Source organism: Tursiops truncatus, chromosome 20 (genome assembly GCF_011762595.2).
Source record: "Tursiops truncatus isolate mTurTru1 chromosome 20, mTurTru1.mat.Y, whole genome shotgun sequence".
In the NCBI taxonomy this organism is placed as follows: domain Eukaryota; kingdom Metazoa; phylum Chordata; class Mammalia; order Artiodactyla; family Delphinidae; genus Tursiops; species Tursiops truncatus.
Window position 1 is genome coordinate 28,619,129 of NC_047053.1, and position 14,804 is coordinate 28,633,932.

Sequence of the window (14,804 nt, forward strand, 5' to 3'; positions counted from 1 at the left end):
CAACTAAGAAGACTGCATGCTGCAACTAAGACCCGGGGCAGCCAAAATAAATAAATAAATAAATAGATAGATAGATAGATAGATAGATTAAAAAAAAAAAGAGTAAAGGGGAGAGAGGGAAAGGATGCAACTAAAGAGGAAACAGGAGCCAGAACATGCAAGACTTTTTGTAAGTCTTATTAAGAAATTTGGTCTTTATCCCAAGAGTAAAATAGGGAGTTATAGGAAATGAAATATACTCTAGAAAGGACCCTGTCTGCAGCATGGGAGAACAGACTAGAGGGAAGGGGAAGACAAGATGCAGAGAGACCTGCTAAAAGGCTCTTGCAGTACCTATAAGAGAAATGGTGGGGACTTCCCTGGAGGTCTAGTGGTTAGACTTCACCTTCTAATGCAGGGGGTGTGGGTTTGATCCCTGACCCCTGGTCGGGTAACTAAGATCCCACATGCCTCACAGCCAAAAAACCAAAACATAAAACAGAAGCCGTACTGTAACAAATTCAATAAAGAATTTGAAAATGGTCCACATAAAAAAAATCTTCAAAAAACAAAAAAGAGAGAAATGGTGACAGCTTGGCCTAGAAAAAGAGACATGGACATGATCAAGATATTTTAGAGAGAAAATTGATAGGGTTTGCGGTTATAGTGAAGATGGAGACTTAAAGGGAAGGAGGTGTGGAAGACTCCTAGGTTTCTGGTTTGTGCAGATGGAAGGACGGATATTCAGTTCACGGAGGTAGGGAATGCAGGAAGAGGACAAAAAGATTTTGGGATGGGCTGAAGATAATGAGTTAGGTTTAAGATAGGCTGAGTTGGAGATTTAGCACTGTGCTGTATGCAATTAGATATTTGCATCTGGAGGTCAGAGAACAGGTTAGAGCTAGAAAAATAAATTTACAAATTATTGGTGTATAGTCACTGAACTGTGAATGTGAATAAGAGAGACAGAGAGAGAATGAAAGAACCAGAAAGGAGAGGAGACAACAGAACTGGATAGTCAGTGAAAGGTCAGCTATGGGGCCTTATAGTAACATTTCATGCCCTGGTTATGGAGGATAAAATTGTAAGCGAGTCAGAAAAGCCAGATGCCTAGGAATGAAATCAGAGTGTGGCATCACAAAAGTCAAGTGAGAACAATGTCTAAGAGTTTGGGGACAACAAATATTTTGAGCTCCCATTATGTACAAGGCCTTGTGAAATTGATATTGCTATTCCAAATGTACATGTTTGAGGCCTTAAGCTTTATCACAACCATCTCTAAAGCTAAACCTTGATTCAGAGGTTTTTTCTTACTCCAAACAGCACTCATTTATCTTTCCCATTCTCAAATTCACTTGAACACGCAAGGTCACCAGTTTTAAAAGTTCTATGTTCTTATGCTAAAAGAAAATAAACTTCTCAGCTGTAACAGAAATATTCACATTATTCCTCTCCCACAGCTCTAGAAAATAGCCCACTCAGCATGAAAATGTGTCCTTATTTGAATACTTAATTATAGATATTGACAGCATATCGGTAACTCACGCCTACCCTTAGTATTGTATCTAGATTACAACACAAGTCAGAAAGGCAACACACCTCAATAATAATCCTGATTAAGGCTCCATGAGGGCATAGATTCTTTTGTTAGTCCTGTCACCCTGAACAAAACTAGTGGTTAAATATTTAATGTTGCTTAAGTGATCCAATCTTCAATGTGCTAGTTTTAAATTGGGACCTGGGTAAACTGTTCACAGGATTACTATAAGGATCAAGTCAAATAAAATAAAATACGTAAAAGCACTTTTCTTTGGCACTTTACAACTGTAGGCATTGTTTTCCTTTTAAAGGCTCATAGCATTGGCACTCTGAGCTAGGTGTTCAATGAGGCTTTATTCGACTGAATATACATATTATAATATTTTTAAGTGGAGAAAAAACTTAAGATTTATTATGTACCTTTTCTGTCTAAACACTTCATATTTGTTCATTTAATCTTTCTTACAACCCCTAATGGAAGAAATATTATTATCTTCCATTTGCAGGCGAGGAAACTGAGTAACTTGCTGAAAGTTTCACAGTTGGTTATTTCCCAAGATGTGATACAAACCCAAATTTGTATGACTCCAAAGCTCATGCTAGTTTCCCCATAACAGTACTTCTCAAAATCAAGTAACCCTAAATTGCAAAGGAAAATAATAACATACTCGCAGGAAAATCTGGGAGGCTACTGAAATATCCAGTTTAAACTGGATCTTTCTTCAAACTATTATGTTTATCTTAAAATTTATACTCGCATTTTACTCTACAATATATTAATGCTTGTTTAACAGAAAATGTTTTAACTGGCTCACCACTTATCTCATTCAATTCTTCCCTCTCTAAAGAAATATTTGAGAAAACCTGACAGTATAGGAAGGTGCACCTTCCGTAAAAATCCCACAGCATTATTTCCTGGCGCCTGACCTCATAAAACTGGATCCCAGTTTGAAAGCCTGACTATAGAGCAAACTGCATTAAAGATATCTTAAGAATGATGATGAAAACAATAATTATTATAGCAACTCAAGGGTCAGGATAAGATATTAATGATGCGTAACAGTATAACTACAGATAGAGTCGACTAGTTTAACTCCCCACTGCTAATGAAACAAAATTCTAACACGACCGATTCCACTGCGTTTCACTGAACGACCTGAAGAGCTATCCCTGAGTATGTTAACACCATCTCTTCTTCACCCAGGACCCTGGTTACTTGATAAGTATAAGCATGAATTCTCCCAGTGGAAAACATTTATGTAATGTTCCCTGTATGTCCAGATGTGTAACACACTAGAAGATAAGCAACGTACAGAGTGGCAAATAAACCACATTTTGACTAGTCCTACCAGACTTTTCCTGCCCTATCAAATGGGGGACACATACTTCTAGAATTTTCCCCCACCCCCACTCCAAGAGCTACCTCACAATTTGGAGGTAGCTCAGGGAAGAAAAAAGGGTACTAGGTTTTAACTTTGGTTTCAAAAAAACTGCTCTGAGATTCCATGTCCTTATGCTCCTTGCGGCATGGCTGTGGGCATTGGAAATGTGTAGGATTTGCTAACGCGGTCAGCACATTTCCTTCCTTAGAGCTTATGTACTTAAAGGGCTCTGATTTGCAATATTTAGGGAGTTCCTTTAAGCTAGGAAGAAAGGTCAAGGCTAAGAATCGTCGCCTAAAGGAACGGAATGAGTTTCTCCCTTAAATTATACTCTCCTGGGCAAGGAAAGACTTCACAAGCCACCTTCCAAACCGCCTCTCAATTCCCCCCCAAATTCTCTATTTTAGAAGTGGTCCCTTGCCAACTCAGTACCAGAACAGGAGCTCTGGCGTAGCCCAACTCCTCCCGCTCAAGGACCGGAGGAGCCCACGCCCAGCCCACTATGGGGACTATACTTGCTTACTTATCCAGCTACTTCTAGGCAGGCCGTGAAGAACTAACGGTCTCAAACCATCACGCTCCAGACTCGACTCGCGCGCGGCAAAACGTGGGTGGCTGCGGGGATTCGGCGCCGACCGCGCCCAGAGGCTCTGGGGGGCTGTCCCACAATCCCTCGCGAGAGCGAGGGCGGGAAAGGTGAGGGGGCCCAGCAAGGGGGACATCCGGCAAGAAGACCCAAAACCCTGGAACCCTATTACGAGAATGGAGAGTATTCTTTATACGACTGTTCCGTACCCCAAACCGGTAACATGCCAGTGTCTGTGCGTATCTTAGCTCCCATTCGGGGAGATCATTCCTACTAACAACCCTGAGGCCTCCACCCAACAGGTCAGGGTGGAGGTGAGGAAATGTGGTAAGACCCACTGGGCCTGGCATTGCATCTTGCGGTCTCCATCCATCTTTTTATTGTCAGGATGTACGTTTGATATACAAACTTTAAATGGGATTTGGAAGAATCACGATGGAAACGGGGCAAGGTATGTAAGAGTGACCAGACTTCCGCACAGCCGCAGAGCCGCAGAGCCCCAAAGCCCAAGGCCGCGTGCAGCCACGCCGCGGACCCCACCCTTCCGCCTTACGTCTGACGTCACGTGGCGTGGCGGGTGCGCGTGCGCGTGCTTGGCCGCTTCTGCGTCTGCGCAACTACGGGCGTAGGTGTTCGGCTTTGAAATGCAGCGGGATTTAGTGAGTTTGCCCCTGTCCCCAGCGGTGAGGGTGAAGCTGGTGTCTGCAGGTTTCCAGACTGCTGAGGAACTCCTAGAGGTGAAACCCTCCGAGCTCAGCAAAGGTAACGGACTCCCATTACAAGCTGAGGCACTCTGGCCGCTGTCGGGGCCGCCTCCATCCCCGTTCTCGGCCAGATTTTGCCGCCGCCCACCGCCGCGTTTACGCCGTGAAATAGCTCCTTGACTCCACTTAAGTGTGGTTTGAATGGTTAGAACTGTGGTCTTGGAAACATTCACCAGTTGCTTTCTCTGCCAGTGGCTGCTGAAGCCTCTGAGGATTATCTCATTTATACTCAAAGGAACCCTTTTAACGTGGACTATTATGTTCAGTATATAGATGAAGGAACTGATGCTTGGGAGGCTAAGTAACTTTTCATTATGAGTGGGCTAGGAAGTTGTGGAGGCAGGATTGAAATCCAGACAGGCTAATTTTCGCTGTTACAAAATCCAAGGGGCAGGGATTAAATTTAAGAAATGCACTGTTCGTGATAGGATGAGGTAAATTAAGAGTGACAAAGGGAGTAGAATCCCCAGAACCTGGAGAAAGCAGTAGAAAGAAGACATCGCTTCTCTTAATGTAATTCACTGAAAAAAAAACCCCAAACTCACATTCCAGAACACTGTAGATTATATGTTGGTGGGAACCACTTCCTTTTGAGGTACACAAAAATGAAGCTGTCTGCAGTCACTCTCACTGTGCACATTACACTACAGTATGCCCAGAACTGTGTTATTAAGATAGAACAGAATTTTAAGTCATTTCCCTTAACGATTGAAAATAAGGTTTCAACTCTCCACTCAAGAACAAATGTTGTAAAGCCAATGTTAACTATTTGTCTTAAGTCTTAATGCCGAAGACTGTATCCCCCAAAGTTTGATGGGCTCATTTTCTTTCAACAGGTTGGTTTTACAAAAAAGAAATGAGAGAATCTGAATGATAATAGTAGCTAACAATTATTAAGCATTTTGGATGGACTTAGTGTTCTACCAAGGTTTTTATGTGTGTTGTTTCATTCCCATTTTGTAGAAGAAAAGTCTGAGGCATAAAGAAGTAATTTGCCCATGCGTAGTAACTACATAGTAAGTGGTGCGGTCAGGAATGAGAAACCGAAGTAATCAGAAGAGTTAAGGCTCTTAAATTGGATGGAATTTTCATTTCCTTAGGACCATTAATGTCTTTTGTTAGCACCAAATTTATAGTTCATATCCTTACCCAATCAAGCACTGATATATCAAACTCATAAGTGATATCCTCTCCATTATTTCTTCCATAAGCAGCTTGTTTTGTAATTTCCATTTTACTTCTTAGGCCATGTTGTCAGGAATGAAATTGTATAGTTGAGGAAGCATAAGTGTATTGTTTAAGCTATTGGTGCATCAAATAATTTTTCTTATTAAATAGTTTGCAGTGATCCATGAATTTTTCATTCCAATGTTTTCATGAATAATACATGCACATGCACTTCTTAAATCTGCATCTTGTTTTAGGCAGTTAAAGAGGCCATTTTTCATTCTTTTCTAAAAAATAATTTGTATACCTTATGAGAGCAAGTTTATTATGGCTTCATAAGACCAAAAGAGATAGTAAAAGACCAAAGAGATAGTAAAAGGACCAAAGGGAAAAAAAAAGGACATTTTCATTTCTACCTTCTGAGATAGATACTCTTGTAGGTACTCAGAAATGCTTTAGAGGCTTAGGTTTCTCAATTCTGTTTCTGAGGTAATAGATAAATCTTTTAAGTATGTGAAGACTAAGAAAATATAGATAAATGCCTTTATTAACTTGAAAAATTAAATAGTTAATCGAATGTTACATTTTTATGTTTCTGTACTCTTGGCATCATTCTTGTTATTTAAAAATTAAAGTTAATGAAGACAACTCAATAACATATGACTTTTAAATTTCTAAAATCAGATGTTTTTGTTTCTGTTTCTTACTTTCAGAAGTTGGGATATCTAAAGAGGAAGCCTTAGAAACTCTGCAAATTATAAGAAGAGAATGTCTCACAAATAAAACAAGTTATTCTGGTACAGCTGAGTCAGGCAAGAAGTGCACAGCACTGGAACTTCTTGAGCAGGAGCATACCCAGAGTTTCATAATTACCTTCTGTTCAGCACTAGATAATATTCTTGGGGGTGGCATACCCTTAACCAAAACAACAGAAATTTGTGGTGCACCAGGTGTTGGAAAAACACAATTATGGTAAAATAAAATGTTCTCTTACATTTATGTAAGTAACAGAGTATTGTGTTGTGGGTATACAGTTAGGAGACCAAAAAAGGCATGTATATGCTCTTAATTTTGTGTGTCTGTATGTGTGCATCAAACAAATCAACATTTGCCTTACTTCACCCCATCTTGATAAATTGATACAATTATTTTGATATTCAAAAGTGTTTCTTTTGCAACAGTATATTGTGGTCAGTGGGGTCAATAAGCAGTCTTCTACTTTATTACAGAATTAATTCCTGAGAATATATTTGAAAGCCAAATGTTTGAAAGTAGATTTTTGTATAATAAAGGGTTCCATTCCCAGAAGCCTAAAAACCACTAAAGAGTCCTTAATTGTGGTTTTATAGGCACACCCTCCCCCTAATCCATTCATCAATTGATTCACATATGTTTGGAGCCGTGGAGAGTCAACCATCTCTGTTACTTTGCAGAGTATATTTATACCTATAAAATATTTAGTGGTATCTAATGGGTTGTGATTTGGAGTTTGAAAAACACTGCCTTAGATGATCATGATAATGATTTGGTCACTTCAGTTCTTTCTCTTGACAGTATGCAGTTGGCAGTAGATGTGCAGATACCAGAATGTTTTGGAGGAGTGGAAGGTGAAGCAGTTTTTATTGATACAGAGGGGAGTTTTATGGTTGATAGAGTGGTAGACCTTGCTAATGCCTGCATTCAGCACCTGCAGCTTATAGCAGGAACACATATGGGAGAAGGTAAGTTGGCAAGTGCTCTTTTTTCTGTATAATAAAAGTAATTTTCATTTGTATCCATCTCAAGCAAGAGACCATTTGGAACGTGAAGCTTAATGACCGTGTACTAGTATTAAACTCTCATACTTCTCTTACAAATTGAGAAATGCTACACCTGGGCTGGCCTTTTTGTCCCCTTTTATGGCCCTCACTTTTTACTGCAGGAGTTCTGGGACAAACCTATATTTCAATGTATGACTTCAAATCATCATGCTCTGGCCTGCCAGGTGTTAGCTAATGTTACTGGACACCTTACTGTGAGTATTAAATGTTGTGTCAATGCATTTAGTGTATATTGACTTTCATACTGGTTTTTCCAAAAACCAAGTGTGGCCTTGAAAAATCATGTCTGGAAATGTTTGGAAAATTAGGCTGATTGACCTTATGTGGCTCTGAGTAGTATGTAATTGACTTCACAACTATGTTAATTCTATTGTTAAAAGTGTTGGGAAGTTTTTCTGCGCTTATTATGTGGAAATAAAGTGTTAGATTAAAAAAGTTTTTTTTAAGGTAATTTGTTTTCTAGTTCTTGTCCTTCAGTTACTCATAAAATTAAATGGTTTCTGGTTTGACTGTTTTCTTTTGCTTTTCTTTTGCTTTATTGTATTTTATTTTTTGGATGTGCATTTTTTCTAGAAATGTTAAAAAACATAAAGCTTTTCCTAAGATGTTTGTATTCCCTTTAAATGAATATAATCAGCTGAATATTTTTATTTTCATTGTAGTACTAGGTGTCCTTTTTAACCAATGACCAGTATATCTATTGAAAGTCTTGTAAGCTATCCATGTCACAGGTGTAATTTGTAATAGTGTCTTAAGATCTTGTAAATATTGTGGATGTAGCACTGGAATATAGTTTTTAATGAGTGGTGTGTGATTAAGCTGTTGTTTTTTGGTTAAAAATGAACTGGTTAAATGTATATTTGTAATAGGAAATATTTTCTGAAATTTAATTTCTTGGTTTTTCTTTCAGCATTAAAACTTAAGTACATTTTTAAATGCAATGATTTTTAACTTGTTTCTCTCTGAAATATGTCCAGAACCAATCTGGTTATTTTTAAAAAAACAAATCTAAGGAGAGAATTTTATATCATTGTTTCTACTTAAATACCAAATTATACTGTGGCATTTAAGGGAAAAATATGCTGCTTTTCAACATTTTTCCTTTTAACTTTTAATTTGGAGTCTTATGAAAAAAACAAGAAAGAAGTTCCATTGTGTTACTTCTATTCAATGGAAGCCAATAACTAGAAATATGAAAAGATAGACATTAAAACTCTAGTTGTGTATGTGTCTAAATTTTTAGTCTAGTATGTAAGGAAACAGTGGAAAAGGTGAAAATAAGAGGTCAGGAATTATGAAATGATAGTTTGTGAAATGACAGGTAAAACTATTTTAAAATTGTTTTGTTGTTTATTTCAGAGCACCCAAAAGCTTTGCAGGATTTCACTCTTGAAAATATTCTTTCCCATATTTATTATTTTCGTTGTCGTGACTACACAGAGCTACTGGCACAAGTTTATCTGCTTCCAGACTTCCTTTCAGAACACTCAAAGGTATGGCTCAATGTTTATCAGGTTGAGGAGGCTCTCTTTTATTCCTGATTAGTTGATTGTTTTTATCATGAAAGGTGTTGGGTTTTGTCAGATGCTTTTTCGGAATCAACTGAGACGATTATGTGGCTTTTTTCGCCCATCCTATTAATCTGGTGTGTTTCATTGATTGATTTTCATGTTAAACCACCTTTGCATTCCTAGGATAAATCCTGCTTGATCATGATATATAATCCTTTTAATATACTACAAGATTCAGTTTCCTAGTATTTTATTGAGGATTTTTACATCTGTAATTGGTCTGTGGTTTTCTTTGCTGGTGATGTCTTTGTCTGGCTTTGGTATCAGTGTAATATTGGCTTCATAAAATGAGTTAGGAAGTTCCCTTCTCTACTTTTCAGAATACTTTGAGAAAAATTGGTGTAAATTCTTTAAACATTTTATAGAATTCACTGGTGAAGCCATCTGGTCCTGATTTTTTCTTTGTTGAAAGGCTTTTGATTACTGATCCAATCTCTTGTTATAAATCTATTCAGATTTTCTGTGTCTTCAGTCAGTTTTGGTAGTTTGTGTCTTTCAATGAGTTTGTCCATTTCATCTAGGTTATCTGATTTTTTGGCATACAAATGTTCATTATATTCTCTTTGTTTTTTATTTCTATAAGATTAGTAGTAATGTCCTTACTTTGATTCCTGACTGGAGTGATTTGCACCTTCTCTCTTTTTCTTAGTCACTTTAGTTAAAGGCTTGTCAATTTTGTTGATCTTTTCAAAGAATCAACTTTTTTCTTTTTCTTTTTTTTAAAAATCTCTCTCTTTTTTAAAAAACTAATTAATTAATTAATTTTATTTTTGGCTGCGTTGGGTCCTTCATAGCCGCGCGGGCTTTCTCTAGTTGTGGCGAGCAGGGGCTACTCTTCGTTGCAGTGCGTGGGCTTCTCATTGCGCTGGCTCCTCTTGCTGTGGAGCACGGGCTCTGGGCACGTGGGCTTCAGTAGTTGTGGCATGCAGGCTCAGTAGTTGTGGCGCACGGGCTTAGTTGCTCCACGGCATGTGGGATCTTCCCAGACTAGGGCTTGAACCTGTGTCCCCTGAACTGGCAGTCAGATTCTTAACCACTGCACCACCAGGGAAGTCCCTCAAAGAATCAACTTTTGATTTCAGTGATTTTTCCAATTGTTTGTCTCTTGTCTATTTTGATTATTTCCACTTTAATTTTCATTACCTTCTTCTACTTTATTTGGGATTAGTTTGCTCTTCTTTTTCTGGTTCTTTTAAGTAGAATTTTAGGATATTGGTTTGAGATCTTTATTTCTTTTTAAGAAACCATTTATTTATTTATTTGCTGCACCATGTGGCTTGTGGAATCTTAGTTCCCCAACCAGGGATTGAATCCAGGCCCTTGGCAATGAGAGTGTGCAGTCCTAACTGCTGGACTGCCAGGAAATTCCCTTTTTTTAAAAAATATAGTTGTTTAGAGCTGTACATTCTCCTCTGAGCACTGCTTTTACTGTATCCCATAAATTTTGGTATATTATTTTTTAATATTCATTTATCTTTAAGTACATTCAAATTTCCATTTTGAGTTCTTTGACTCTTTGCTTATTTAAGAGTGTGTTGGGCTTCCCTGGTGGCGCAGTTGTTGAGAGTCCGCCTGCCGATGCAGGGGACACGGGTTCGTGCCCCGGTGCGGGAAGATCCCACATGCCGCGGAGCGGCTGGGCCCATGAGCCATGGCCTCTGAGCCTGCGCGTCCAGAGCCTGTGCTCCGCAACGGGAGAGGCCACAACAGTGAGAGGCCCACGTACCGCAAAAAAAAAAAAAAAAAAGAGTGTGTTGTTTGATTTCCACATATTTGTGAATTTTTCAAATGTCCTTTTGTTGGTTTCTGATTTTATTCCATTCTGGTCAGAGAAGATAACAATGATTCCATCTTTATAAATTTGAGACTTATCTTGTGACCTAACATCTGGTCTATGCAGGAGGACGTTCCATGTGCACTTGAGAAGAATGTGTAGTCTGCTGTTGAGTGGAGTGTTGTATGTATAGATCTGCTAATTCTAGTTGATTTATAGTGTTGTTAAGTTTTTTCTTTCCTTGTTTATCTTTTGTCCAGTTATATCCATCATTGAATATGAGCTGTTTGAAATTGCCAGTTATTACTGTAGAACTGTCTTGTTTCTTTCTTTGATTTAAAAAAAAATTATTTTTAAAAATTATTAATTAATTAATTTTTGGCTGCATTGGGTCTCCTTTGCTGCACGCGGGCCTTCTCTAGTTGCAGCAAGTGGGGACTACTCTTCATTGAGGTGCGTGGGCTTCTCATTGCCGTGGCTTCTCTTGTTGAGGAGCACAGGCTCTAGGCATGCGGGCTTCAGTAGTTTTGGCTCGCGGGCTCTGGAGCTCAGGCTCAGTAGATGTGATGCACAGGCTTAGTTGCTCCAAGGCATGTGGGATCTTCCTTGACCAGAGCTCAAACCCATGTCCCCAGCATTGGCAGGTGGATTCTTAACCACTATGCCACCAGGAAAGTCCTCTTTCTTTAATTTTATCAGTTTTTGCTTTATATATTTTAGGGCTTTGTTGTTAGGTCTCTATATATTTATAATTGTTATATCTTCTTTTTGCTTTTTTTGGCTTTTGGGATCTTAGTTCCCTGATCAGGAATTGAACCCAGGCCATGGCAGTGAAAACACCAAGTCCTAACCACCGCACCGCCAGGGAATTCCCTATAATTGTTATATCTTCTTAATGGACTGACCCTTTTATTATTATACAGTGTCCTTCTTTGTCTCTTGTAACAGTATTTGTCTTAAAGTCTCTTTTGTCTGGCCACTCCAGCTCTCTTTGGTTACTGTTTGCAGGGAATATCTTTTTCCATCCTTTCACACCTAACTTATATGTATCTTTGGACTTAAAGTGAGTTTCTTGTAGAAAGCCTACAGCTGGGTCATTTTTTAAATCCATTCTGCCAATCTCTGCCTTTTAATTGGAGAGTTTAATTCATTTACGTTTAACGTGCTTGCTCATAGGGAGGTACTTCTGCCATTTTGCTGGGTTTTTTTTTTCTATATGTCTTATACCTTATTTCTCAATTTTTCCATTACTGCCTTCTTTTTTTTATTAGATAGTTATTTTCTAGTATACCATTTTGATTCCCTTGTTTCTTTTACTATATATTTTTTAGTTATTAGTTGCAAAATTGCTGGATCATATGCTAATTCTATGTTTAACTTTTTGAGGCCTTGCAAAACTGTTTTTCACAGTTGCTGAACCATTTTACATTCCCACCACCAATGCAGTGGTAAATGGGATTGTTTCCTTAATTTCTCTTTCTGATCTTTTGTTGTTAGTGTATAGAAATGCAACAGATTTCTGTTTATTAATTTTGTATCCTGCAACTTTACCAAATTCATTGATGAGCTCTAGTTACCGTTTATTTCTGGTTATAAATTATTTTCTGGGGAATTCCCTGATGGTCCAGTAGTTAGGGCTCTGTGCTCTCACTGCCAAGGGCCTGAGTTCGATCCCTGGTCAGGGAACTAAAACCCCTCAAGCCATGCGGTGTGGCCGTAAATAAATAAATAAATTTCTGTATTTTCCTCAAAATATGGACCATAAGGTTGACTATTACAGAATTTTCTTGCATTTTACAAGATTTTACATCAGGATTTTTACATCAGGATTTTTCCCTAAGAGGTTTTCATCAATTTGAACTTTGCTGAACTTATTTATCCATATCTGACCTATGCCATTATTTGGCAAAATTAAGCTACCAATAAGCACTTGATGGCTGTCCAATTCAGCAAAGAAGTTGCTCCCCTCACTGAGGAACAGGTACTGTTTTAACATAAACGCTGGTTGCTATTTTTGCTTACATTAACAAGCATGATGAAAGTGAAACAACAGAGGTGTATTTTTTAGCTGAATTGATTAGCTTCCTGTGTTACTGTTGTTGAGGAATTTGATGAATTTTTACCATTTCTGTTTTTCCTTTTTTTCTTCCCCAACCTCCTAATTTATCTCTCTCCTCCCACCTTTCCCCTTTGGTAGCCATAAGTTTGTTTTCTAAGTCTGTGAGTCTGTTTCTGTTTTGTAAATAAGTTTGTATCATTTTTTAGATTTCACATATAAGTGATACCATATGATATTTGTCTGTCTGGCTTACTTAGTATGGTAATCTTTAGGTCTATTCATGTTGCTGCAAATGGCATAATTTGATTCTTTTTTATGGCTGAGTAATATTCCATTGTATATATGTACCACATCTTCTTTATCCATTCATCTGTTGATGGATATTTAGGTCGCTTCCATGTCCTGGTTATTGTAAATACTGCTCCAGTGAACATTTGGTGCATGTAAATATCTTTTCGAATTTTGGTTTTCTCCAGATTTATGCCCAGGAGTGCAACTGCTGGATCATATGGTAGCTCTATTTTTAGTTTTTTGAGGAACCTCCATATTGTTCTCCATAGTGCCTGTAACAATTTACATTCCCACCAACAGTGTAGGAGTGTTCCCTTTTCTCCACACCCTCTCCTTCATTTATTGTTTGTAGATTTTTTGATGATGGCCATTCTGACTGGTGTGAGGTGATACCTCACTGTAGTTTTGATTTGCATTTTTCCAATAATTAGCTATGTTGAGCATCTTTTCATGTGTTTGTTGGCCATCTGTATGTCTTCTTTGGAGAAATGTCTGTTTAGGTCTTCTGCCCATTTTTTGATTGGGTTGGTGGTTTTTTTGATACTGAGCTGCTTGTAAATTGTGGAGATTAATCTCGTCTGTTGCTTCATTTGCAAATATTTTCTCCCATACTGAGGGTTGTCTTTTTGTCTTGTTTATGGTTTACTTTGCTGTGCAAAAGCTTTTAAGTTTCATTAGGTCCCATTCGTTTATTTTTGTTTTTATTTTCGTTACTCTAGGAAGTGGGTCAAAAAAGATCTTGCTGTGATTTATGTCAAAGAGTGTTCTGCCTATGTTTTCCTCTAAGAGTTTGATAGTGTCTGGCGTTACATTTAGGTCTTTAATCCATTTTGAGTTTATTTTTGTGTATGGTGTTCATTCTTTTTCATGTAGCTGTCCAGTTTTCCCTGCACCACTTACTGAGGATTTTTCCCTAAGAGGTAAAAAGACCAGAAATCTAGATGACTGGTTGTGACAGGAAGTACGTTCTTAAGTGCTTCTCACAATTTTTATGTTCTTATATTCTTTGTTTATGGGGTCTTTTTTTTTTTTTTTTTTTTTGTGGTACTTGGGCCTCTCACTGTGGTGGCCTCTCCCATTGCGGAGCACAGGCTCTGGACGCGCAGGCTCAGCGGCTATGGCTCACGGGCCCAGCCACTCCGCGGCATGTGGGATCCTCCCGGACCGGGGCACGAACCCATGTCCCCTGCATCAGCAGACGGACCTTCAACCACTGCGCCACCAGGGAAGCCCTATGGGGTCTTTATTGAGCCTTATTTTGTGAAAATGGAAAATATGGTTATTTTGCTGACATTACAGTATTTTGATACATCCTCAGTTTTTTCATTTTTCTACACTGAACAATTTATCTGTGATATGGGAAAGACCTCATATCTCTAATAAACCACTCTTAGTGTCAGTGAATAGTAAGAAAAGAAGGAATATCAAATGGAGTCATCCCATGATCCATTTACCCAAAATTTCTTCTTTGTTAGTTGCACAAAGGAAAGAACTGCTGGCAGAAGGGAATTACACTACACAAAATGTTTCTGAAACATAAAGAGTTTAAAACTCTCTTGGATTCCTAATTTTTATTTTAAAAAATTCACTTTGGAGGGAATTCCCTTCCAGTGGTTAGGACTCTGCACTTCCACTGCAGTGGGCATGAGTTTGATCCCTGGTGAAGGGGAGCTAAGTTTCCTACAAGCCACAGGGCATGACCAAAATAAAAATTCACGCTGGTAACTTCTTTTCTTTAAGATTTTTTTTCTTGATGTGGACCATTTTTATTTTATTTTATTTTATTTATTTATTTAAATGGTTCTTTTCTCATTTTTTAAAAGATTTTTATTATTTATGGCTGCGTTGAGTCTTCATTGCTGCATGCGGGCT

At 38.2% G+C, this 14,804-nt stretch overlaps 1 protein-coding gene across 6 annotated transcripts in view; it reads left to right on the plus strand.

Moving 5' to 3' along the window:
- Positions 1-4,087: 4,087 nt before the first annotated feature.
- Positions 4,088-14,804, plus strand: part of RAD51C (RAD51 paralog C) — a 53,715-nt gene continuing 42,998 nt past the window's right edge. For 4 of the 6 annotated variants that reach the window (XM_073797840.1, XM_073797841.1, XM_073797842.1 and 1 more), the window contains exons 1-4: positions 4,088-4,248; positions 6,131-6,389; positions 6,972-7,138; positions 8,597-8,730. In XM_073797840.1, the coding sequence (XP_073653941.1) occupies positions 4,131-4,248; positions 6,131-6,389; positions 6,972-7,138; positions 8,597-8,730 (678 nt within the window). In that variant the 5' untranslated portion in view covers positions 4,088-4,130. The remainder of the gene's footprint in view (positions 4,249-6,130; positions 6,390-6,971; positions 7,139-8,596; positions 8,731-14,804) is intronic. The other 2 variants (XM_019945492.3, XM_019945490.3) reach the window with 2 other exon arrangements.